Source organism: Arachis duranensis, chromosome 7, assembly GCF_000817695.3.
Source record: "Arachis duranensis cultivar V14167 chromosome 7, aradu.V14167.gnm2.J7QH, whole genome shotgun sequence".
Classification (NCBI taxonomy): domain Eukaryota; kingdom Viridiplantae; phylum Streptophyta; class Magnoliopsida; order Fabales; family Fabaceae; genus Arachis; species Arachis duranensis.
In genome coordinates this window covers 6,992,198-7,015,723 of record NC_029778.3, presented here as the reverse complement: position 1 = coordinate 7,015,723, position 23,526 = coordinate 6,992,198, and the positions used below count along the sequence as shown (strand labels likewise).

Genomic DNA, 23,526 nt, shown 5'->3' with positions numbered 1-23,526 from the left:
TCCAAACACAGTATTGAATCCAAATTCAGACATACGTGGTGCTTTTGCGCCAGCAGATTTTAGTGCAATCCATGTAAGCGACTACAAATTCAGAAATGTGAGTTAATTAAGAATACCAAATATTTCAACGAGAAAAGTTCAAGAGTCAGTAGAATCTAGCATTTTTAGCTGACAACATATTTTAGTCTAATTTATTGCTGGCTAACTAGCATTACTTACCCGTCGAAGGGATGGTGTTTTCCCTCTCCCACCGGCATGATACCTTTTAATTGCAGTGTCAAGAGGCGTTTCCTTACTTGAGCTAACCACGTTAAGATCAACCCGGTGGTCACTTGTTAAGGCATAGACAATGTTGGGACGACCCCAATCGGTAGCCCCATGCAAAGGAGTCTCTCCTGACCGATTCTTTTGATTGATCATCATGTCAAGCTGAGGAGTTTGAAGGATGTAGCGCACCACATCAAGCTTTCCACTATTAGCTGCAATGTGAAGAATACTATTGAGACTTCCATCCCGCATCTCGTTCAGATCTGGACAGTATAGTAACAATTCCTTAACCACTTCCACATGGCCTCGACCAGCCGCTAGATGAATTGGCAGGTACCCTGATTCGTCTTTCTCAATGCTGCAAGTGTTGCATCTACCAAGTAAAAGAACAACACCTTCAAGGTAACCTAAACCTGCTGCAAAATGAAGAGCAACCCCTCCATACGGGTCCCTTAAATGTATCCATTCTTCTTTCTTTCCCAATATGGTGCTCACCATATCTGTCACCATGCGCGCACATATGTAACGTTATTATTTCATATACACAAAACATTATTAGGTAGCTAATTACCTTTATCCCGGTTGAAGATGGCTACTAGAAGGGGTGATAATCCCTTTGGCGTGGCATTCTCGGGGCACTTGTCCAACATTCTGTTAACAGCTTCAATGAGCCTAGCCTCAACCGCCAAGCACAACACCGATTTCCCTTCCCTATTTACTTCATCCAATGCTAACTCATAACAATGATGTGAGAATGATATTGATGATGATTCCTCAAGTACATCGAAAATCATAGTTCCCGCCGTGCTGCTCATCATGGCTTCGTGTAGCATAATGTTCCCTTGCCAGTTCTTCATTTTCATGAGATCCATTAATCTTGCTTCACCCCCATTATTATTAAGACAATAAGCATCCAAGAGCCTTTTAATAATGGAGAAATGCCCAGCTCTTGCAGCAACATGAAGGGGAGTGTCCTGGTTTTCGTTGAGGGACGCTATAAGATCAGGTTCTTGTCGCGCCACGTGATCTACCATCTCATCATTTCCGTAGAAAGCTGCTACATGTAGCACTGTGTTCTTCGTAGGGGTCTTGAATTCTTTCAGAATGTTGGAGGAATAATAAGATGCTTGTGTTGCAGCACCCCCGCTTGCTCGGTGATACACTTCTGAAAGCAATTCCAGCTTCTCATGTTCACCATGCTTCACAATCGTAGGGACAAATTCCACTTCGTTGTTAACATCATAACTGGCGGAACTGGAACTGGAGCTCTGCGATCTGCTTGTCAAGTGATCATAGTTCAAACTTCACTCTTTCTTTTTTCTTTTTAAACAATAATAAAACCGGAAAGAGCCGAGTATTGTTATTTAAATCAAAACAAGAATATCAAAGTGAATTTGTCAGATGCAAAGTATTTGCTTCTGTTGTATATATATTTCTTCTCTTGTTTTTAAGATTAACTACTTAAGGAATTACATAACAGCATTATAACTCTACTAGTCCCTATCAAAAACTATTTCCAATGAAGAACTTACTGTGTATGCTGGCTCATGATGCGGTCTCAGTTCAGCAAAAGCTCAAATCGAGAATCCTACCACGCAGTTACAGATTGCTGCCTTTGCTTCTCAGCTTCAGAAAACCTTGTGCTCTATTCTCTCTCTCTCTCTCTCTCTCTCTCTCTCTCTCTCTCTTTTAAACTAATTCTTAAAAGAGACTGATTGAATTCCATTATTAGTAACCAATACTCAACCATTGTTTACTATACTTTTTCTTTCTGATAGCGCTGTCCAAGCTAAGCTGGGCATTCATGCTTTTGCATTATCTATTTTTATGGTGCCGTCTAATCGTCTACTCTACTTTTTCTTAAGTCATGGCTACGGCGAGGAGGAATAGGCCTATAAGAGCACAACACCTGGCCGTTTGATTCTTATGAGAGAACATGTTTTTTTTTTTTTTCCTCACGCACTTACCACACGTTGCAGCAACATTGAGGAGATGGTTTTAGTTGTAACCGCTGGGATTAGAACCCAAAACCTATAGATGGAAAGGGAGAGACTATGTCATAAGAGTTATAGCTCGTTAGTATGAAAAAACATGTTTGACCCACATAAGGGATGGTAAATTTCATAATTTGGATCAATGTTTTAAAAACTGAATCGGATCGATCAGTTCGACCGAATTAATCAAATATCAGTCACTTGACCGATTCGGTTGAGATATAAAACCGTTCTGTAAAAAATCGATTTGAAAATTAGTCAAATTCAACGGTTAATCGATAAACCACCAGCCGATTTTTTCAGGATTTCTTGTTCGTGTATATAAGCTCCAACGCGTCGTTTCTCTCAGAAGGAGAACCCACACCACCCCCACCTGTTTCTTTCATCTCTCTGAGAATCAGAAACCTAACCCTAACCTAAACCCAGCCACCAGCCCACCATTACCATTCTCCATGGCCAAATTCTTCTTCTCCAGTAGATGATGATGTCGCCGCCGGCGGGAACCATTGGTGCCGTCGCATTCTTCTCATCGCCAAACCCTTCTACTCTCTCTCTCTCTCTCTCTCTCTCTCTCTCTGTCGCTCTCTGTCCGAGCTCACTCCGTTGTTATTAGCTCGTCATTTCCCATTCCTCCTCCCTTCCTTTTTCGCCACCAGTAAGCACTGCTGCTTCCATTAATATTGCTTGTTTTGTACTTTTGTTAATAATACTGATTCTAGGTTCTGAATCTTTTTATTTCTGATTCAGAGTTTGATAATTTTGCTTAATCTGAGTTACTAATTTTCTGAAATAATGGTTGAATTGAATGATTCAATTAAATATTTTTTTGCTGAGTTAATTTTGTTGAAGGTTAATTTATTTTTGCTGGATGTTGAAAATGGAACAGGAACAACACCCAAAAAAATATTATTTATTCAATTTGTTGAATGTTGATGTGATTTTGAATTCAATTTAATTTGGATTCTGACTTTGAAATTTGATTTAATTTAGTTTTTGCTGCTGATATATTTTTAGAGTAGTTTGGATTCAGAAGTTAGAACCATATTATTGATTAATTGATTTGTTGTTGAAAGTTTGAATATGAGAGTTTGAGCTTAATTTTTATCTTGAACATACTTCAAAATGCAGCTTATTGTCATACGATTTATGTACCACATTTTTAGCTACTAAAGAAGACTTCTGCTCGCCAAATATCAAGAGCTGCTACCCTTTTTCTCTGTGTGGTGTGTTTTCCCTTCCTTTTTTCATGTGTGTGTATGGTGGTGGTTGGTGGAGTTAGAATAGTATGGTGTTAATGACAAAATTAGTAGGTCATGAATAGGTTCGTTAAGTTGGAAACTTATTTTTTCTTTAGTTTTGTTAAATTCATACTTGTGATTTTACTAAAGGTTAGTCACTAGTTATGTATATCTGTTTAATAGGATTTTGTGCAAGTTCAAAATTTGTTTATTAGGTAGCATTTGGTGGAGAGACAAAGACGGAAAGACTGAGACTGAGAGACAGAGACTAAGAGACAGAGATTGAAATAAATCTCAGTATTCTGTTTGGTGCAAAGTGGGAGGCAGAAATTGAAACAAGAATGAAATTCTAATTTAATTTGTACAAAAGGTAAAATTGGAATTAATTAATTGAAATGAAGGTATTTTAGGTATAAAATGTTATTAAAGTTTCAGTCTCTATCTCTAAAAATTTTAGCCTCATGTGTCTCTACTTTTTGGAGGTACTAAAATACTGAAATTTTGGGGACAGAGATAGAAATTTTAGTACCAGTCTCTGAACCAACAAATATGATACTGAGTCTCAGTCTCCCAGTCTCTGTCTCAGTACCTCAAAACAAATGCTACCTTAATATTTTTTTATAGTAGAACATTATGTGTTTGTCACTATATGCATTTTGATTGGTTTTAGTTATGAACTTTGATGTTTGAAGTTGTTTGTGAACTTTTAATATTAAATTATGGATAATTTATTACGTGAAATTATGAATTTTATCAAGTTAAAAATTATTGAATTTATATATTTGAAATTATATATTGAGTTTTTAATAATTTTATTATTTAATTAAACCAATTAAATCCCTGTCGAACTAGTGATTTTACCGGTTTATTGACCGGTCCAGTTCTGGTAACCTTGATTTGGAAAGTAATTATTTAGGTTAATGAGTTTTTTATTGTTTGGAAGTTATAGGGCCAAGTCGGACCTTGAGGGCCTGAGTCCGGCTTCTTTGGCGGGACCTGGGAAGACAGTAAAAATAGTTACATAGTGGCGACCACAAACGAAGACAGTAAAAATCGAGGAAGTCGGGCACTACCTAATTCAGAACGGAGAAGAGCAGAATCTCCTAAAAACTTATTCGTATCCAAATGAGGAGGCTCCCCCCAATGCTCCTCCAAAACACCCACAAAGGCCCACTCTACCTCATCAAGACTCTCTAACGAATACTTAAGAACTACAGGGTTCTCTTGCCACCAAAGGGAAAAAGTAGGTTCCTTATTCTCATCCAGAAAAAAGGGGTGAACATTGTCCACAACCCGAACCTTGAAGTAGAAATTTTTAAAGTCGTGGAAAGAGTCATCAAAAATGGAAAACACCTATTTACCCTGGGTAGCCCGGAAGGAGATCCAAGAAGCTTTCTTCTTGGCCGCCCCCGGCTTGGTCAGCACAAATAAATAAAGAAAAAGATAGAGAGAAGGTCGGACACCCAAATCCTGACAGAACAGCTGAAAATTTTTCATGAAAGCCCAAGAGTTGGGATGAATCTGAGTAGGGACAAGATTACAGTTCCAAAGGATGTCAGTCTCAAACTCAGTAAAAGGAAGGGTAATGCCTAACTTGGTAAAAAAGCAATCATATGCATAAAAGAATGGACGTTCTGCCCGACTTAGCGAAGGAAAACTGACCCTCTCCTCGTGGTCGGGGGACACTAACTCGTAGTCCTTCTCATCCTCCCTATTCCCACATATCCTATGATATCTCTTAAACTTTTCATAGTACTTTCGATCTGCCACAGTAACACAACTCAATACTACAGAATCTAACCAGTCAGCCATACCAGGAGGAACCTTTGTTGACATTTCAACAATATTTTTACGAGACATAGACACTACACCTACAGCAAGAAAATGAAAAACTCACCACCAAACAACTTGGCCAAAATGCAAAAATGAAGAAATAACCAACAAACAGCGACAAGACAGCAAAGGGCGCCCCAAGGCTCGCAAAAAACAAAATCACCATCACAACCTAGGGACACCCTTCGGAGGCAGTACAGGCACAAGACAGATAAAGCGCAAAGGATCAAGGAAGATCAAAAGCCCTAGCCTTTCAACAGCAGTAAGAAGAAAGATCAAAACTTTAAAGAAAACGAAAGCATACAGTACCACCAGAAGTAAACACGAAGCAAGAAAGAAGGATCACAACTTCCATCAAACAAGAAAAATCCAAAATACTACAAGCAAGTACCAACCTAAGAAGATGAAGCAGAAACAATGACGAACGAGCAGCAAAGTCACGAACGACCCACACCAGCAAGCACCTCGAAAGCTTCAAGGAGAAGGAAAACTTGGGGCAAAACCAAAGAAACAAAATGAGAGAAAGAGACGTTCTCCAGAAAATGAAATGAAGCAGATAAACGAAAAAGGGAAAGAAAGCTAAGATTTTGAACAAAATGCAAAGAGGGAAAAACGAAACGACAAGGAGTAAAAGCCAATTAAAAGGCTTTAAAAGCACTCGCATGAACCCAAGAAAAGGATGCACTCGAGAATGACACAACATTTAAAAACGATAATGCTTCGCGTTTCAAAAGCATTAAAGACGCAAAGTTTGCCCAAAGAGAATAACACACCTCATGAAAAGGTCGAAGCTCAGAACAAGCATGACCTCATGAAAGGATCGAAGCTCAAGCAGGGGCACTGTTCATACACTGTTCCGAGCTATATGGTCAGGCCGACCGAAGACAAAGGGACGACCTTATGGAAGGTTGGTCCACTGCCGACCTCTTCACAAGAGAGCTCGAAAGATCTCCCAAGAGGCCCAAGGAGCCCAAAACGAAGAACCACCGCCTACTATGAGGCGACTGACAAAAGATGTGATCTTGCCCATAAAAGATAAGATAAGATAACAAACTTATCTCAAGGAAGGTCATTAAAACACTTTTATAAATACACTAGAGCACCCAGGTATAACTCATACTCCAATTCTACCAAAAACCTGCCTAAAGCCCGTACTGACTTAAGCATCGGAGTCTCTTACAGGTACCACCACCCCTCTCCCAGAGATCAAGATTGGCGGCATCTTAGCTCCGGCAAGTCGGACACGGCAAATTCAACCGAACCAGAAGATCTCGTCCGAGATCGACCTCAACGTTTCAGGTAACCCTCGAAACAGGGATTAACACCAAAAACACATCAGGCACAAATAGCCAAAAGCCCAAATTATTTTTGACAAAAGAAAAAACTTAACCTATTTGCAGCAAGTTGGACTTTTCTTCCATCTCCAAAAATGAAAAAAAAGGTACTTTCTTCAACCTCTCCGTACTGCAACATCAGTGCTCCAACTATAGCCACCTGCAACAGTTTGTCCGGAGTGATTCTGAAACGCAACACACTGAAAAACTCCATCAAGCTGGAGCTGGCCCTACATCACAAGACACTAGCTAACGCCCTTCACAAACGGACCACACCCACCTTCTTCGAATTCTTTTTCGGTTCACATGCCATTAAGCCAGCCACACCCTTTCTCGCCGCAGGCTATTCGACCAAATGACATCCATATCACCTGGGACATCACCTACAGCTTAATAGAAGGTTAAAGGACAAAACACCAAACTCCACCTATCACCTCCTTATTCGTTGGTCAACTGCTAGCTACCGCTAGCCACTGGTACCACGACAACCAGAGAAGCGTGGAAATTTTAGTTAGCATATCCAAGCTGAAGCTTCCTAGTCTTTCTATACTCACTAACAACAAAAACTATAACTCACTAATATCAGCATTAGTGGCATATAAAGGAGTCAAGCACTTGGAAATTTACTTATCATATTCCAGTTGAAGCTTTCCTAGTCTGTTTTTATTCAATACCACATTTTTACTTAGCAATTGGTTGCACCCTTATTTGGTTGTCCGCGGAATCCATATAATAAATGTCTCCTTATTAGGTGGATGATGATGTAAAAGTTCAAACGGGGAAAGATTATTAGTGTTAGGGGAAAGGGAGTCTATAATAATATATGTTGCAAAAATAAATGCATCATCCCAGTGAATTAAAAGGATCCAGATGGCCAAAAGTGCCAAGTCTACTTCAGTTACATGTCTATACTTCCTCTCTGTCCTCCCATTTTATTGATGAGTATAAGGGTAGGAGAAGTAATGAGATATGCCTTCTTATGTTAGATATTGAGTGAAGGCATTGGAGTGATACTCCCTGCCATGATCTGTCAGTTGTTTCAATTTTAAACCAGTGAAAGTTTCCATTTCAGCTTTGTACTGAAGGAAGGCCTGAAAAGCTTGTGATTTGGTATGAAGTAAATAAATGCAAGTATACTGAGTGTAAACATCCACAAAAAAATATAATATATGAAACCATGATAAAATGTATATGGTGCAGGCCCAAATATCACTATAAACCATTTTTAAAAGGGCATGAAAATTGAATTCATCTAATTAAAAAGGCAACAAGTGCATTTTAGCCTGACAACAATGTTCAGAAACACCAAATTTTATCGAAACGGCGGAAATGGGTAGATTACACTTGTTCATTATAGATACAACAGTCTTGGATGCACAATGACCTAAACGTTTGTGCCATAAATTGTAATTATCTAATTGGGAAGCATAAGCAGTAGGTATAGAAATACAAGAAATAGAATTTGGTGGAGATATATGACTATTCTTAGGTGCAGATTTTGTGATAGTAATGTTATCAAATTTGTACACCCCATTATATAGAGCTCTTTGTAGAAAAATCTCTTGGGTGTCCTGAAATTTCACATAACAAACATAGGATGAAACTAAAAAAAGCATGCATTATCAGTGGCAAACTTGTGTACACTCACTAAATTTTGTGTAATTTCAGGAACAAGTAAAAGTTGGTTCAAAAGAAATTGTTTCTTTGAATCTAAATTCACCAAAAATGAGTATCCAACATGAGAGATACTACTACCTAATCCATTACCTAGAAGGAGTTAGTCTGTACCAAGAAATTCAGAAGGCGCCAAAATAAATTGTGCATCATTTGTAACATGATTGCTTGCCCTGTGTCAGGAAGCCAACTTGCATCTGAGAAAGTGGATGGAGCAGCCATATAAGCCCTTGGGTTGTGATAGGTAGTAGGAGATGATAACAGTCCAGATTAGGTTGGAGTCCTTGAATTAGAAGAAGAAGCTTGATATTGTTGATCAAATCGGTTAAAACATGATGACAATGCAGTATGATCTGTCCTTCCACAAATTTGACAAATTGGTCTAGAATCAAAATTTGTAAAACTGCCTCTGTTTGAATTCCTTCCTCCTCTACCTCTTTTTAGAGCAAAATTTGTGGTATTTGGTGGTCTGGAAAGGGAAGATGATGATTGAGTATTGTGTGTTTGTATCATTCCCAAAGTAGTTTTTTAAACCTCTCAATCATTTCTTCATGTCCAAGAAGAAGTGTTTCATCTTCAATAAGAGTAATGGATTCTGATTTTTTCATTACTGTTGAGTCAACAATATCTCAAATCTTCTCGAGATGCTCATTTGCTGAATCTTGATCTTGGAGGTCTTTGCAAAATATTCAGTGATAGTTGTCCATGCTTGATGTGCATACTTGCAATCCAGCATTCGATTCTTGAATGTGAGGTCCAGAGAAGAAAGGAGCCATGTCATAAGGTAATCATCTTTTTGCTTCCAATCCTTGTAAGCTTTTGATTTTGTACCAGTTATTTTGGCAGAATTGGATTCAAACTGTGAAGTAATTTTGTCAACAGAAAGATGATCAGCAAGGCCATTAGCATTGATAACGTGAAGGACAAGCTTCTGCCAAGTTCAAAAGGTGTTTTTAGTCAATTTATCAAGAACAAGTACAGTAAAGGTTTGAGAAAAAAGGGAAGAAGAAGAAGAAGAAAAAGAGGCTGGATTTTGATGAGGGATGATTGAAGCTATGGATTTATCACCTATGCTCTTGATAACATGAAAGTGTTTTCAATGAAACAAAGAGATAAAATGAATTAGGTTTAATTACTCTATTGATTCCTATAGTTTCACGAAATTTTCAATTAGGTCTCTATACTTTTTTTCTTTTAATTGGGTCCCTGCACAATAATATTTTTACTTATAAAAAACTTTTGAGTATTTATCCATTTTGTTCCTCAAAAGAATTTCGGACCAAATACTTTAGTTCCTAACTAAAATTAATTACTCGATTGGTCTCTAATAATTAACTCTGTCAGTCACTTAGGTCCTTTGCTCTGTCAACTCTAACGGAGGACAAAATAGTCCCTGAAAACTCTAACAGGGACAAAATGGTCCTGACTTCCTCTGTTTGGAAATGACACTCCCAATTTTTATCATATCTCGCATAACACTAACAGTATAACACTGTAACTTCAAGTTACACAATGCACACTCTGCAACTTCAATATTCACAAGAAGAAAAATCATTAACTTGTTCTCAACCAATTCATATTCAGGAAACTAATGACTATGTCTCTCAAGTACTTGTCATCTTCGATGGATTCCATGAATCTAGACAGCAAGTCTAAGTTGTTAAAACCCATCGTCGTTATTGCCATCTCTCTCCTCCTCTGCCCTATCATCTCCATGACCACATTGTTCACCACTTTGATCACTTTCTTCAGCTTCTTCTCTAAACCAATGTTCAGTAATTGCTTTAATTTCCATATGAGTGGCAACGACGACATTGCTCATTGTACTGATAGCTTGGATGCGAGATCGAAGCTTTCTGCCAACTTGGACTCCGAGAAAGAAGAAACGAAGCACTCGGGGTCCATTCCAAATGAGAATTTGCATATGATATCAAAGGAGAATCTTCTCATGATGTCCTAATGTCCAATAATCTATATTGCTTACCGGAGAGTGGAGAAAGGAGTGCCCTTGGAGTAGTTGTGGAACTTGGTCTTAAGGATGTGGTGGACGTTGTCGGGGTTGGAGGTGATGATGTTATCGAGGACGTGGAGGTGGATGCTTCTGGTGGATGAACTACAGAGGAGGTGAGTATACCAGCCACAGAGATTTAAGAAGTGTGTGGTCCATGACATGTTGAGGTAGGTGCCATATGCGTGACAGTTACACCATGGCTTGATTTTGGAGCTAAAAATGAGGAAGAAAAAGATGGAAAAGAAGACCGTGAAGGTGAAGAAGGAGAATATAAATGTTAGAATTATGCGAGATATGATAAAAATTGGGGAAATATAGTGTCGTTTTTGAATAAAGGGGTCAGGGTTCATTTTGTCTCCTATTAGAGTTGTCGGGAATAATTTTGTCCCTCTGTTAGAGTTGTGAGGGACCATTTTGTCTTCCGTTAGAGTTGCTAGAGCCAAAGACCTAAGTGACTGACGAAATTAATTGTTAGAGACCAATCGAGTAATTAATTTTAGTTGGAGACTAAAATGTCTAGTCCGAAATTCTTTGAGGACCAAAATAGATAAGAAAAAAATAAAAAAATCATAGACAAAGTGACAAGATAAAAAGGTTTCCACTACATGTGGGAAAATAAGTATTACGACCCCTCTTTAATGATGAGAGAACAATGACAATCTTGCTAACACTAAGAATGTAACTCTCTTGATAACTCAAATGTAACTCAAATTCTTACTTGTAAAGATGTAGGAAATTCTTAATTTTTAATTGAGTAAAGTATCAGTTTTGTTCTCAATATTTGAGTAAGTTTTATTCGTATCCTGAAAGTTTAAATCGTTATATTTGTATGCTTAATTCTTATAAAAATGATTCAATGTTATTCTGTCGTTAATTATACTAACATATTAGATTGTATTTTTCAATTATTCTCACTTGAATGTATTCATTCTCAATTTGGTCTTACTTGGATTTGTTCGATTTCAATATTATACCCACTATTTGTGTTCAGGTTCAATTGTGTCCCTAAAAAAGTAAATTATGTAAATGTTGCAGGGATTAGGTTTAAGTTTTGATGAGCTACTATCCAGAGTAAACTATCGGTTATGTCCCAAATATTTGTATTCTAACTTAAAAAAGACATGTATTACACATTCTACTATGGAGGCTGAGTTTGTAGCTTTATCAGCCACAGGTAAAGAAGCAGAATGGTTAAGAAATTTGTTATATGATATAAAGCTGTGGCCACAGCAGACAACAATCATTTCAATCTTTTGTGATAGTGAATCAACCATGTCTCGAGCATATAATAAGGTTTATAATGAAAAGTCTAGACATATAAGTTTGAGACATGAGTTTGTGAGGCAACTAATAGATGATGGTGTAATTACCATTACTTATGTAAGATCTCAAGAAAATTTAGAAGACCCTTTGACTAAAGGTTTGTCAAGAGATAAAATCAAAGAGACTACTAATAAAATGGGATTAAAACCTATTATTGCTAAATGATGGGAACCCAACCTTATTCTAGTAGACCACTAGCTTCAAGGTTTAATGGGTAATAACAAGTTATTTAGCAATTGGAGCACTAAGGTATAGGATTTACTGCTATTTACAATAAATTAGGAGGGTGAGTTTAAACTCTTAATGGAATGTTAATATTATCTATCAAAAGATTTCACCTATATGAATATAAGAGTGGTGTGGCTCTAATCGAGAATTTTAGAGGTTTTATTCTCGTAAATATTCATGAAACTAGGATGAGCACAAGGCCATATAAGTGCTTAAAATTGTAAACTCTTGAACTTGGAGGGTATAAGTAATGTGTGTGATTTTTTGTACTAGCATATGGAGTATATGTTTAATCAATTAGACACTTATTACTTCGTTAGAACTTTAAAATTTACATTAAAAGAATGTTTAATCTTAGTGACACATTCTTTATGCATATACTTGTATGGCATTTAAATTTTGTAAATAGTGGGGAATTGAAGGGTATTTACAAATTTGATTAATTAATATTATTAATATTATTGATATTATTATTAATATTATTAAACGGTTACTAACCGTTTAATACCATTTGTTAAAGGGATACAACCTTTTAAGGATTGTGTATGTTCAAAATATTGTGTCTATTGGCTAAAGGGACACAACTCTTTAAAAATTGTGTATGTTCAAAACATTATATCTATTGGCAATATAAAAGACACAACCATTTGTATACGTAACTAATCATAATTGCTACATGCTATATGTATAAATAAGTCCTTGTCTACTATTTCAGAAACTGAAGTACTAAGTGTACATTTTAATCAACTATTAAGAGATTATCTTTGTTCAAGAGAGTTGAGAATTTCTTACTATTGCTAATTAAGAAATTCTTAGGTTTCATTGTATCCTGGGAGAGTATTGTCATCAACCCTATAACAACTAAGTGTGGGGACAAATATCTCTCTAAAAAAAGCAATCTAATTGTGCCTTGAAACCACTACACAAATATAATATTTTGTCATCTTCTCATACCAATATACCCAACAACTACAGGTTCCTTCTTATCTAGAGATGCTAAGAAGATAAAGGGGTAGTAGGAGATAAAGCAAGAGAACTTGGAGGCAGAGGATGATGGGAGGAAAAGGAGCATGTACAAGAAAAAGATTACTACCACCAAAATGGTCCAAGAAGCGGCATTGCCACCTCTATGGAAAGAGTCAACAGCTCAATCACTTCGAACCTTCCCCAGATGAGTATGATTGTGGCACTGATGGAAGTAAACAATGATAATGTGATGCAGAAGATGAAAAAGTGGAACATGATCTTGCTCAGGTTATTGGCAACGCCATCTGCCTTGCCGGGCACGGCCAAACCTGCTGCCACCGAAGTTGTGACTATGAGTGTTGAGATCACACTAAGTGAGTCCATTCTGTCTTTGAACCTCTTTGTTCCAAACAAGTATTGAATCCAAATTCAGACATACGTGGTGCTTTTGGGCCAGTAGATTTTAGTGCAATCCATGTAAGTGAGTGCAAATTCAGAAATGTGAGCTAATTAAGAATACCGAATATTTGAATGAGAAAAGTTCAAGAGTCAATAGAATCTAGCATTTTATTAGCTATTATCTCAATTCCTTTAATTCAATAATCCGGCAACATACTTTTGGTATTTATTGTTGGCTAACTGCAGGCCAACAACAATAAATTATATTTGTCGTCTAGCATTATTTGCCTGTCGAAGGGATGGTGTTTTCCATGTCCCACCGGCATAATACCTTTTAATTGCACTATCAAGATGCGTTTCCTTACTTGAGCTAGCCACGTTAAGATCAACCCGGTGGTCAGTTGTTAAGGCATAGACAATGTTGGGACAACCCCAATCAGTAGCCCCATGCAAAGGTGTCTCTCCTAACCGATTCTTTTGATTGATCATCATTTCAAGCTGAGGAGTTTGAAGGATGTAGCGGACCACATCAAGCTTTCCACATATAGCTACAATGTGAAGAATATTATTGAAACTTGCATCCTGCATCTCGTTCAGATCTGGACAGTATAGTAACAATTCTTTAACCACTTTCACATGGCCTCAACCTACCGTTAGATGAATTGGCAGGTACCCTGATTCATCTTTCTTAATGCTGCAAGTCTTGCATCTACCAAGTAAAAAAAAAAAACACCTTCAAGATAATCTAAACCTGCTGCAAGATGAAGAGATGTCACAATTTCAGATGCCGGAGTACCACCCCCAGATGGATGAGGTTCAGGGGTACCGCCCACAGATGAAAAGGTTCAGGGGTACCGCCCACAGATATAAGAGATTCAGGGGTACCAACAGCAGATATCATATGTGCAGGCGTACCATCCGCAGCCACCAGAGATTTGGCCTCAAACTCTGCTATACCATCCCTAGCCACCAGAGAGTCAGCCTCATATGACCGAGTACCTCCCACAGTTTCATGTAGACCTAAATGAGCTTGCAGCCAGCCCGTATGATAGTTGGTTCAGCACGGGAGGGACGCCTCCATCTGCATATGGTGTGGGCATGCTTGTTGATCCTCCTGCACAGCAGCTTCAGAGGCCAGCTAGAGTGAGATGGCGTGCTCGGTATGGTACATGGTCGCATCTCCTTAGAGCATTTGGGGACGACGCTCATGATGACGATGAGGACTACCAGGATCAGTAGTTGTTTTGTTTATGTTTAGTTTCGTGTACTTTTGTATGCCTTATTTATGGTTATTTATGTTTACAAACATGTACCCGTGTGTGCCTTGTTTATTTTCATGAACTTTTGTATGCCTTATTTATGTAAGTCATGTACTTTTGTCAATGAGGTTATAGTTGGTATGCTAACTCAGATAGTCGCTATTTATAGTTGGACACCGAATCATACATTGATATATGGATATAATGAAGTCAGTTTCTTGTACTCAATAGAATTACAAACATAATGACAACAACTTTACTCAAGAGAATCATAACTATATAGAGAAACACAAATAATAACCAGAGTACAATAAAACCAAATCAACAACATGGACTAAACATTCAAACCAACAATATAACACACTAAAACAGGACAACATAACAAATAAGGAAAGAACAATAAAACTTAATCACAACAATATCATGACACCTATGCATCAGCTCCGGCCGCAGATCCTCGCTGAGGGCAACTCCTACGAGTGTGTCCTGGGTGTCTGCATAGGCCACAACGCTTTGGCCTACCAGTATCGGCTTCATCCATGGTGTTACAGATTCTGGTAGACCTCGGTCACCCTTCTCTGGCACGTCTCATGTTAGGATCAAGAACGACAGTCGGACCGTCATAAGGTGGCCAGAAACCCTCTGGAATAGGAGGCAGAAACCCCATCCGGTATACATTGAACATCTTACTCATGGTATAAACTTTATGAACGTATGTAGCTCAATCCATTCGGGACTGAGCACAGCATGCAATCGCATGGCAGCACGGGTAATGGAGACCCTGAAAGTACCTACAGTCACAAGTGCGATCCCTGAGGGGAAACTCGATACGTATCAAGCGAGAAGTTACCAGTAGGAGTCTTCTCAGCCACAGTATACTCAAATTGATGCCTGTCAAATAGAGTAACAGTGAAGCACCTCGAATCTCTCAAGTTGCGCTCTATCGCGTTAACCAACGCATGGCAAAATCGGTGCCCAGATCCCAACTACGCCTCTGCTATCTGTCTTCGGATGACAAAAAGCTCATATGTGGACTTCACCAATGTAGTAATTGGCAGATTCTGTGTCCCCTTCAATACAGAATTAACATACTCAGATACGTTTTCGTCATGTGGCCGAATCATCTGCCTCCATCCTGTTGCTGGGTCCACTTATCGTACTCCATTCGGTTCGCCCAATCACACATGGCCGAATTCTCAGACCTCATAATATCAAACCAATAGTCAAACTCTTCCTCAGTCTTGGCATATGCTACATTCACGAGCAGTCACCTTGCATCCTGACCCTTGAAACTGAGGGCAAAATTAGCTGTAACATGTCGAATACAAAACGCTCGATACGCATGAGGTGGTAGCCAACCACTGTCAGGTGCCTCCAGTGCAGTCTTAATGCCATTGTGCCTGTCAGAGATAACCAGAATGCCTTCTTGTGGGGTCACATGTTGACACAAGTGGGATAAGAAAAAAGCCCAGGAGTCCGCATTCTCCCTTTCTGCAAGTGCAAAAGCAACATGAAAGATATTCGAGTTTCCATATTGCGTGATAGCCAGAAGCAAAGTCCCACCATACTTCTCATACAAATGAGTCTCGTCAATGCTGACTAGTGGGTTGCAATGTCTAAATGCCTCAATGCATGTAGGGAACGTCCAAAAAAGACGATGAAAATACTCTGCAGATTCATCAACCTGATCACCTACACATACTGGAGAAGTCTTCAACAATGCCATGGTTCCGTCCATCGTGGCTTGCACACTAAGGATCCAACGGGGTACTTCGGCATAGGACTCTTCTCAATTCCCATAGATCTATGCAACTGCCTTCTGTTTTTCCATCCACACCTTCCTATAACTAGGCTTGAATCCATAGGTTGCCTCAGTAGCTTCTTGCAACACCTTTATCGTAACTGCTACATCCGCTCTAACCAACGGAAAGATCCTCGCACAAATGACATGGTGATTGAGCTGTCGGTGGTCGCTCAAAATCAAAGTGGCCAAGTAAGTGTGAGTTCCATTGTACCTTCTAACCTCCCAATTACCTTTACGCTGTCGAAGTGTAATGCGAACCATCCACGTGCAACCGTTTTCGAACTCCTTGCATATCCCATGATACTTCAGATGATCTGACTCTATCACCCGATACTCAACTCCATGATGGATGCTATAATCCTTAATACTCAACACAGCTTCCTCCTTAGTCTAAAAAAATTGGCCAATCTGAAATTCTCCAGAAGGATTTTCCTCATGTAATCCTTGACCTTCGAAAGTGGGATCTATGTCCGGTTGCTGGGCGACGGCTTCCAAGTTCAACGTTGAGAAATGCGGCGGGTGTTGGTGTGACCCAGAACTGGATGGCCCCTGACGTGCTGGTGGGTTCCTAGAAGTATCCTCATCACTGTCCCCCAATATGTGATCTGGCTCATCATCCGAATCATCCTCTCGCATCACATTTTCAACCCGATCTGGTTCACCGCCACCTAAAAGACCGAAAATCAAACTGGGTGACCTAGCTAACCCAGCTGGAACAGATGGAGGTTCGACCAACAGACAACCAGGTGCAACGATAGGCATCGAGGTAGAAGCACCCCCCACCGTCATCGACTGAGGATTCGGCATTGATGTCCCGGAACTGGCGACACCATCTTCCAACTTGGCAGACAGCTCGTGTATTCTAACTTCCAGAAAACTGCGCCGACAATGAAACAAAATCTGCATCCTTTGTGCGACCGTATCACAAATGTTTCATACTGCACACCAGCTGACACAACTGCAATTGGAATCTTGTAGAACACCTTTTTCACCCACCTGGCCCCACACAACCCTGCCTTTTGCAGTATACTCGTCTTTAGTTCTGACAAAGTATTTGTTGACTAAATAAAAACACTCACCGGTTTTTTATTAGTGAACTTAACTCTCCTCACTATCCATTTGTGAAGGTGTGAAAATGACCCTCTACCATCACACCACTCCCTCTGCTTGGTATATATAGGCGTTTTTGGTGCAAGCATAAATCGCTGCCCATTTTACATATACACAGAAATTGCGAGACCGACCCTTGCCGCGGTTTCTAGCCATTTCAGTTGTCAACGTAAACCATTAGAGGGATGTAGCGGTTTATATTTAATTGGAATCTGTGGAATCCCTCTCGCAATTTACATAGTTTAGTAAAAAATTACATTTGCGTATGCAATATGCAAAAGTTGTATTTGGATAAAATTGTCTCTCAAATAATTTATTTTAGTCATTTTCCCTAACAAAATAGAATAAAAAACAGTCGAGAATAGAAGGGTAAACCGAAATTGTGAGCATAACCTAAACTGATTCTGATGATATAGACTACGAGCTCACGCAGCAACACTATTATATCTTCCCTTGGTCTTAGATTGGATATGATGCTCCTGAATTAATCTCTAATTCTATATATAGGGTTATTGATGTGATGATGATTCTTAGTTCTTTTCACGGGCAATCTTATTCTGTGACACATTAAAAAAGCAGGAAGCAACTATGGCATCATTTTAAGTCATAGTTAAGAACAGTATAATTCTTTACGTATATAGTTAGCTATCCTTTAAATTTTCACCAAAGAAGTCATATATATTCTGCGTCGACCATTTTAAAATGCGTATAAAAGGTGAATGTGCGGGCATCAAAGCTCTTAAGAGTTTCTCTTTTCAATTGCATATGTCATCATCCAAAATTTGTTCTATACTGTACTACAGAGTAGGATCATTGATGATTGTTTTGTTCTTTACTTGTGAAATGTTAATATTCTATTTGGTAAGAAAAAAGCAAGAAGCTAAGCATTAAGCAACAACCAAAACTTATATTCTGCTTTGGCATGAAAGATGAACACAACCAAAAGTTACTTTCACTCTTAGCTGAAACATTTGGTGAGGGCATTCTCAACCTGTTGCTCTTTGAAAAAAGATTCAATGATGAGTTGTTATTTCTATTTAGTTTCAATGACCATTCATCACAATGAAGCAAGAAAGACTCCCAAAGATTTTCTACCTTATATTCCACAGAAAAAGTCCAGGGGCCACCATTTTTATTAAAATCTGGCCAGCATTTAATTATAAAAAAGAAAGTGGATAATTCCACACCATTGAATTCTTAGATCTCCACACTTTCATGTAATAAATGCATAATTCTCACAGGCATAGCTGAATGTAATAAACGAGTCCCCTGAACTTGAATGCACTATGCTATGGGCTATGCCAGATATTCCAGTTACATATGCATACGATACGAGTTTATAATGCAGACCATGATATTAAGCTTTATTTTCAGAAAAGATATATTTAAGAAGAAACTTTCATATTGTAAACCCTTTTTTGCTGCTCTGTTTAGCCAATGTGTGTCAAACGGTATAAGTGATTTAGTTTTATATCTTGTATGATATGTGTAATGCAACAAGATGTTGGGAGCAACCGATGAAATTAGAGTTGCTAGGTTTCAATTTAATAAAAAATAAAAATAAAAGTCAAATAGTAATGATCATATACTAGTGTCAAACTTTACAGTCCAGTACCAAACATACTAAACAGACAAGAAAGACAAAATGCAATCACCCTTATTAATGTTACACTTGTCAAGTAGTGGTGTATACTGATTCCCCTTATTCGTTGACGGAGAATATTAGATCAAGCTCCTGTTGCACAGCGCGACCATCAGAACCCTCTGTTAGTCTTCCAAGTAGAACCCTTTCAACCATTAGACTTTGATTACATACATATTCTAATCAACTGTCAGTTTACTAACTCCCACTAAGAGGTGCCTCTTTAATTGAACACGTGTTAACAAGCTAAGATTCTATTATGTTATGACTTATAGTATTTCCAGGAGAGATAGATACGATGGATCTTTGTCTCCAGGGACTTCTACTCCTTAGGTTCGGCAACAAAAGCAAGGGGCAATTGTCGTTCCTTCTCAGCAAGCGATGCTAGAAAAATAAAGGGGTAGTAAGAAATGTAGCGTGAGATCTTGCCGGTACACGAAGTGGGGAGGAAAAGGAGGAAGAACAAGACACAGATGATGGCCACAAATATGCAAGTTATAATCAGAAAGGTTGTGGCCAGCCAGGTGAGTTTGCTTATAACTGTGTAGATACCTGCCATGAACGCCAGAAAAAGTGTAACAACAGCGGTTCCTAGAAGCGGCAGTGCCACCACCATAACTAGATTCAACAATTGAACCACACCGAGTCTTCCCCAGATGAGTATGATAGTGGCAGCAGTGGAAGTAAACATAGACACTGTGATGCAGAAGATGAAGAGGTGAAACATGGCCTTGTGCAGGTTATTGGCGGCGCCATCTGCCTCTCCTGGCACAGCCAAACATGCTGCCACCGAAGCTGTGATTATGAGTGTTGAGATCACACTCAATGACTCTACTGTGTCCTTGTGCCGCTCTTACAGAGATATTATCTGTTCCAACTAATTGTGGTCCTTTTGCACCGGCAGATATTAATGCCATCCATGTCAGTGACTGTGTAGAACAACAGTTTTTCTAAGGTTTAGAGTTTATGATTTAAAGATGCAACCAGGCATGTCAAGAGGTAGAGATCAGAACTACTACTTGCCTTTCGAAGGGTGCAACTTTTGACGCTGCAGCAGCATAAAAATTCCTATTTGCAATATCAAGAGGTGTTTGCCCCCCTTTTCTTGATGAGTTAACCACGTTAAGATCAACCCTGTTGTCCCATGTTAAGGCGTGCACAATCTTGGCTTCTCCATGGGATGTAGCTACATGCAAAGGTGTTTCTCCTTCTATATTCCTCTGGTTTATCATCTTCTCAAGTAGAGGTGTTTGAAGGATGAAGTTCACCATATTAAGCTCTCCACCTTTTGCTGCAATGTGAAGAATATTGTTGCCACCTGCATCAAGCATCTCGTCGAGATCTGGACAGTAGCCCAACAATTCTTTAACCACTTCCAAATGGCCATGACGAGCTGCTAGATGAAGTGGGAGGAAGCCAAGTATGTCCCTACGAATGCTACAAGGCTTGCATCTCTCAAGTAAATAAACAACACCTTCGTGGTAGCCTGTCTCTGCTGCAACATGAAGAGCAAGCCTTCCGTCCCATTCCCTTAAATGTATGCATTCTTCTTTCTTATCCGCTATGGTTGTCAACATTTCTGTTCCATACAATTTTAATTTATAAACATTATAGCTTTCATGTAAAATTAATAATTAAGAATTATTAAATAATTTGACATATTTAACTAAATTAATATTTAATATTTTTAATTATTTATTTTTTACCAAGACAACTGCACGTGAATTTTGTTAACTAAATAATGACCTTTATCTCGGCCCATGATGGCCTGTACAAGGGGTGATATTCCTTTTGGTGTGGCATTCTCCGGGCACTTGTCCAAGATTCGGTAAACAGCTTCCGTGAGCTTGCATTCAACAGCCAAGTACAGCACCGAGCGAGCTTCATAGTTGATTTCATATAAGGCGAACTCATAACAAGACTGCGAGAGAGAGAGAGAGTGATATTGATGAAGCAGATGAGGGATCCTGTAAAGTTGTGGTGTATGCTTCAAGAACATCGAAAATCATAGTCCCTTTGCAGCTGCTACCACTCATGATGGCCTCGTGTAACATAGTGTTCCCTTGCCTGTTCTTCATCTTCAGTAGTTGCAATAAATGTGCCACATTGTTGTTGGAGTTGACCCAATAAGCATCCAAGAGCGTTTTAATAATGGAGAAATGGCCAGCTCTTGCAGCAACATGAAGGGGAGTGTCCTGGTTTTCGTTGAAGAACACTACAAGATCAGGTTCTTGACGCGCCACGCAATACGCCTTCTCATCATTTCCGTACAAGGCTGCTACATGTAGCACTGTGTTCCTCGTAGGGGTCTTGAATTCTCTCAGAATGTTGAAGGAATAATAATAAGATTCTTGTGTGAGAGTAGTTGCAGCACCCCCTCTTGCTTGGTGATACACTTGTCCAAGAAATTCCAGGCTCTCATGTTCACTATGCTTCACAATCACAGAGACACTTTCCGGTTCGTCTTCGACACCATTATGCAAAGAAGAGGCCTCTGTTTCGCATGCCCTTAAATTAAAACAACAACATCGGTAATATCAAAGTGAATTTGTTAAGGCAAAAGAGATGCAAATTTTTTGGTTACTCGTTAACTACTAGCCCCTGTCAAATGCTATTTCTGAATTCAGATATAAAGCAGCCCAAAGACGAAGAACATACTCTGGTTGCTGGTTCATGATGCGGTTTCAGTTCAAATTGAGAATCCTACCACGCCGCTATAGATTGATGCCTTTGGTTCTCAGCTTCATAAAACCTACGAAGAGAATTGTGATTTCTGATAGCTGTCCAAGCTAGCGATTCATGCTTTTTGCATTATTTATTAATATAAGTCGTTCCTTCCTTTGCAAATTGCAAATAGAAAAACATGTACTAGCATTACCGACATATAAGTTAATGAAGTCAACTACTTGGAGATTTACTTAGCATATTCAAGCTGAAGCTTTCCTAGTCTTTCTTTATTCCATGTCCATGATTCATTCATATGCAAGGATGTCTTATATGTATTCCTCACTAACACATTATATGTTATATATATTCCTACTATCTGGCATTTTTCAATCAAGAGTTATTCTTCCGTGAATACAAATTTAACCCTTTATATTAATTTAAGTAATCATATAAAATGTATAATGAACATTTCTAATGTTGATTCTTTGGTTCATTACATTGGCAATATTAATTGATTATCATATATTTGGTAACACATGTAATGATGTAAAAAAGCAGTCTCATACATTTTGTTCTGTTCAATCTTCAAACATATCCATTCTCTTTTTTTTTTTTTTCAAGATTAGAACATTTTCATTATAGTTATTTAGTTAGTTAGTTCTTTTCAAATTGCGCCGAAAAAATATTTCTATTTGTCCAACTTAAAATGCTAATAAAAGGTGAATGTGGACATCAATGCTCTTTAAAAACTTTACCGAAATAGCAAGCTGCAAGCTATCCTGATTTTATTACTTTTATTGTATTTTAATCCTCAATAATAAATAGATTATTATGCTTAAAACTTCAAAACTGTAATCTGTAATGCTTCTTTTTTATATTTAGTTTATTATGACTAATTATTGATTCATCCAGGTTTTTTTTTTCCTTGTGATATTATTCCGGACAAAAAAAAAAACGTAACTGATTAAGCGATTAAGGTCATAACCAATTTCACGAAATAACAGCCAATACCACAATAGCTATGCCATCGAATCCTGTAATCACCAAATTTTGACAATAATGTGTTATAATAAACACTAAGGCAGTGTTTAGTTGTGGTCTCAGAAAAATAGAGACATAAACACAAAGACACAAATACATATGAATACAAAAATACACAAATTTTATAACATGTTTGATGATAATACACAAGACACATGTATTTAATTCAAAAGTCCATTTTATCCTCAAACTAAAATAACTCAAGTGTTAAAGATAAAGGACAATAGCTGTAATTTTAAAAAATGATTAGAGATAGAATTAAAAAAATATGTGTTTTATGAGTTGTGTCTTAGTATCACAGCTTAAAAAAGATACACTAAATACATATCTTTTATGTGCATCTGTGTGTAACCGTATCTTTTAAAATTTTATGTCTCAACAAACAAACATATAACCAAACGGAGCCTAAATGCCGGAAAAACGGTAGCTGAAAGGGAAGGGCACGAACAAATATTAAGCATAGTTTTGAAACATTTCTTTCTCCCTTTTTCCTATTTGGGTTATTTTCGTTGTATTTTTAGAGTATCCGACCTTACTTGAAGTCAAGAAACTCGCCTATACACTATTTAGAATTTAGCCACAGCTAAGTTTCGAATCCGGATGTGATTATTCACGAGACAATTAAATTGCAATTGCACGGCGCCAGAGTCTCGACCATCATCCAATGTTATTTATTTAATTATTTTATGCCATTTTCGATTGCTAGCTTCTCTCTTCTTTTTTTTTTTTTTTTTGG

The 23,526-nt window shown here is 38.2% G+C and overlaps 3 protein-coding genes across 3 annotated transcripts in view; all 3 read right to left on the bottom strand.

Annotated features, from left to right (window-relative positions):
• LOC107496821 (protein ACCELERATED CELL DEATH 6) overlaps positions 1 to 1,980 on the bottom strand; it is a 2,350-nt gene extending 370 nt beyond the window's left edge. The window contains exons 1-4 of the mRNA XM_016118151.3: positions 1,800 to 1,980; positions 839 to 1,542; positions 220 to 767; positions 6 to 81 (exon numbers count right to left, since the gene is read on the bottom strand). Of these exons, the coding sequence (XP_015973637.1) occupies positions 6 to 81; positions 220 to 767; positions 839 to 1,542; positions 1,800 to 1,816 (1,345 nt within the window). The 5' untranslated portion in view covers positions 1,817 to 1,980. The remainder of the gene's footprint in view (positions 1 to 5; positions 82 to 219; positions 768 to 838; positions 1,543 to 1,799) is intronic.
• A 14,350-nt stretch (positions 1,981 to 16,330) lies between these two features.
• Positions 16,331 to 17,119, bottom strand: LOC107496820 (uncharacterized). The gene is made up of 2 exons (XM_016118150.1): positions 16,780 to 17,119; positions 16,331 to 16,650 (listed from the first exon to the last, which is right to left on the bottom strand). The coding sequence occupies exons 1-2, from the start codon at positions 17,117 to 17,119 to the stop codon at positions 16,331 to 16,333; spliced, it is 660 nt and encodes a 219-aa protein (XP_015973636.1).
• Positions 17,120 to 19,309: 2,190 nt separating this feature from the next.
• LOC110273503 (protein ACCELERATED CELL DEATH 6-like) lies at positions 19,310 to 21,757 on the bottom strand. The gene is made up of 5 exons (XM_052251465.1): positions 21,741 to 21,757; positions 21,150 to 21,590; positions 20,829 to 21,049; positions 20,102 to 20,661; positions 19,310 to 19,932 (listed from the first exon to the last, which is right to left on the bottom strand). The coding sequence occupies exons 1-5, from the start codon at positions 21,755 to 21,757 to the stop codon at positions 19,405 to 19,407; spliced, it is 1,767 nt and encodes a 588-aa protein (XP_052107425.1). The 3' UTR covers positions 19,310 to 19,404.
• Positions 21,758 to 23,526: the final 1,769 nt, after the last annotated feature.

What these genes read in the sequence shown, in the direction of transcription:
- LOC107496820 (XM_016118150.1), bottom strand. Translation starts at nt 17,119, where the DNA reads ATGACGGTGGGGGGTGCTTCTACCTCGATGCCTATCGTTGCACCTGGT. An exon ending in CATAGATCCCACTTTCGAAG is followed by an intron (nt 16,651 to 16,779) that starts GTCAAGGATTAC and finishes ATCGGGTGATAG; the next exon opens with AGTCAGATCATCTGAAGTAT.
- LOC110273503 (XM_052251465.1), bottom strand. An exon ending in CTACTGAAGATGAAGAACAG is followed by an intron (nt 21,050 to 21,149) that starts GCAAGGGAACAC and finishes ACAACTTTACAG; the next exon opens with GATCCCTCATCTGCTTCATC. An exon ending in TTGCACCCTTCGAAAGGCAA is followed by an intron (nt 19,933 to 20,101) that starts GTAGTAGTTCTG and finishes TCTCTGTAAGAG; the next exon opens with CGGCACAAGGACACAGTAGA.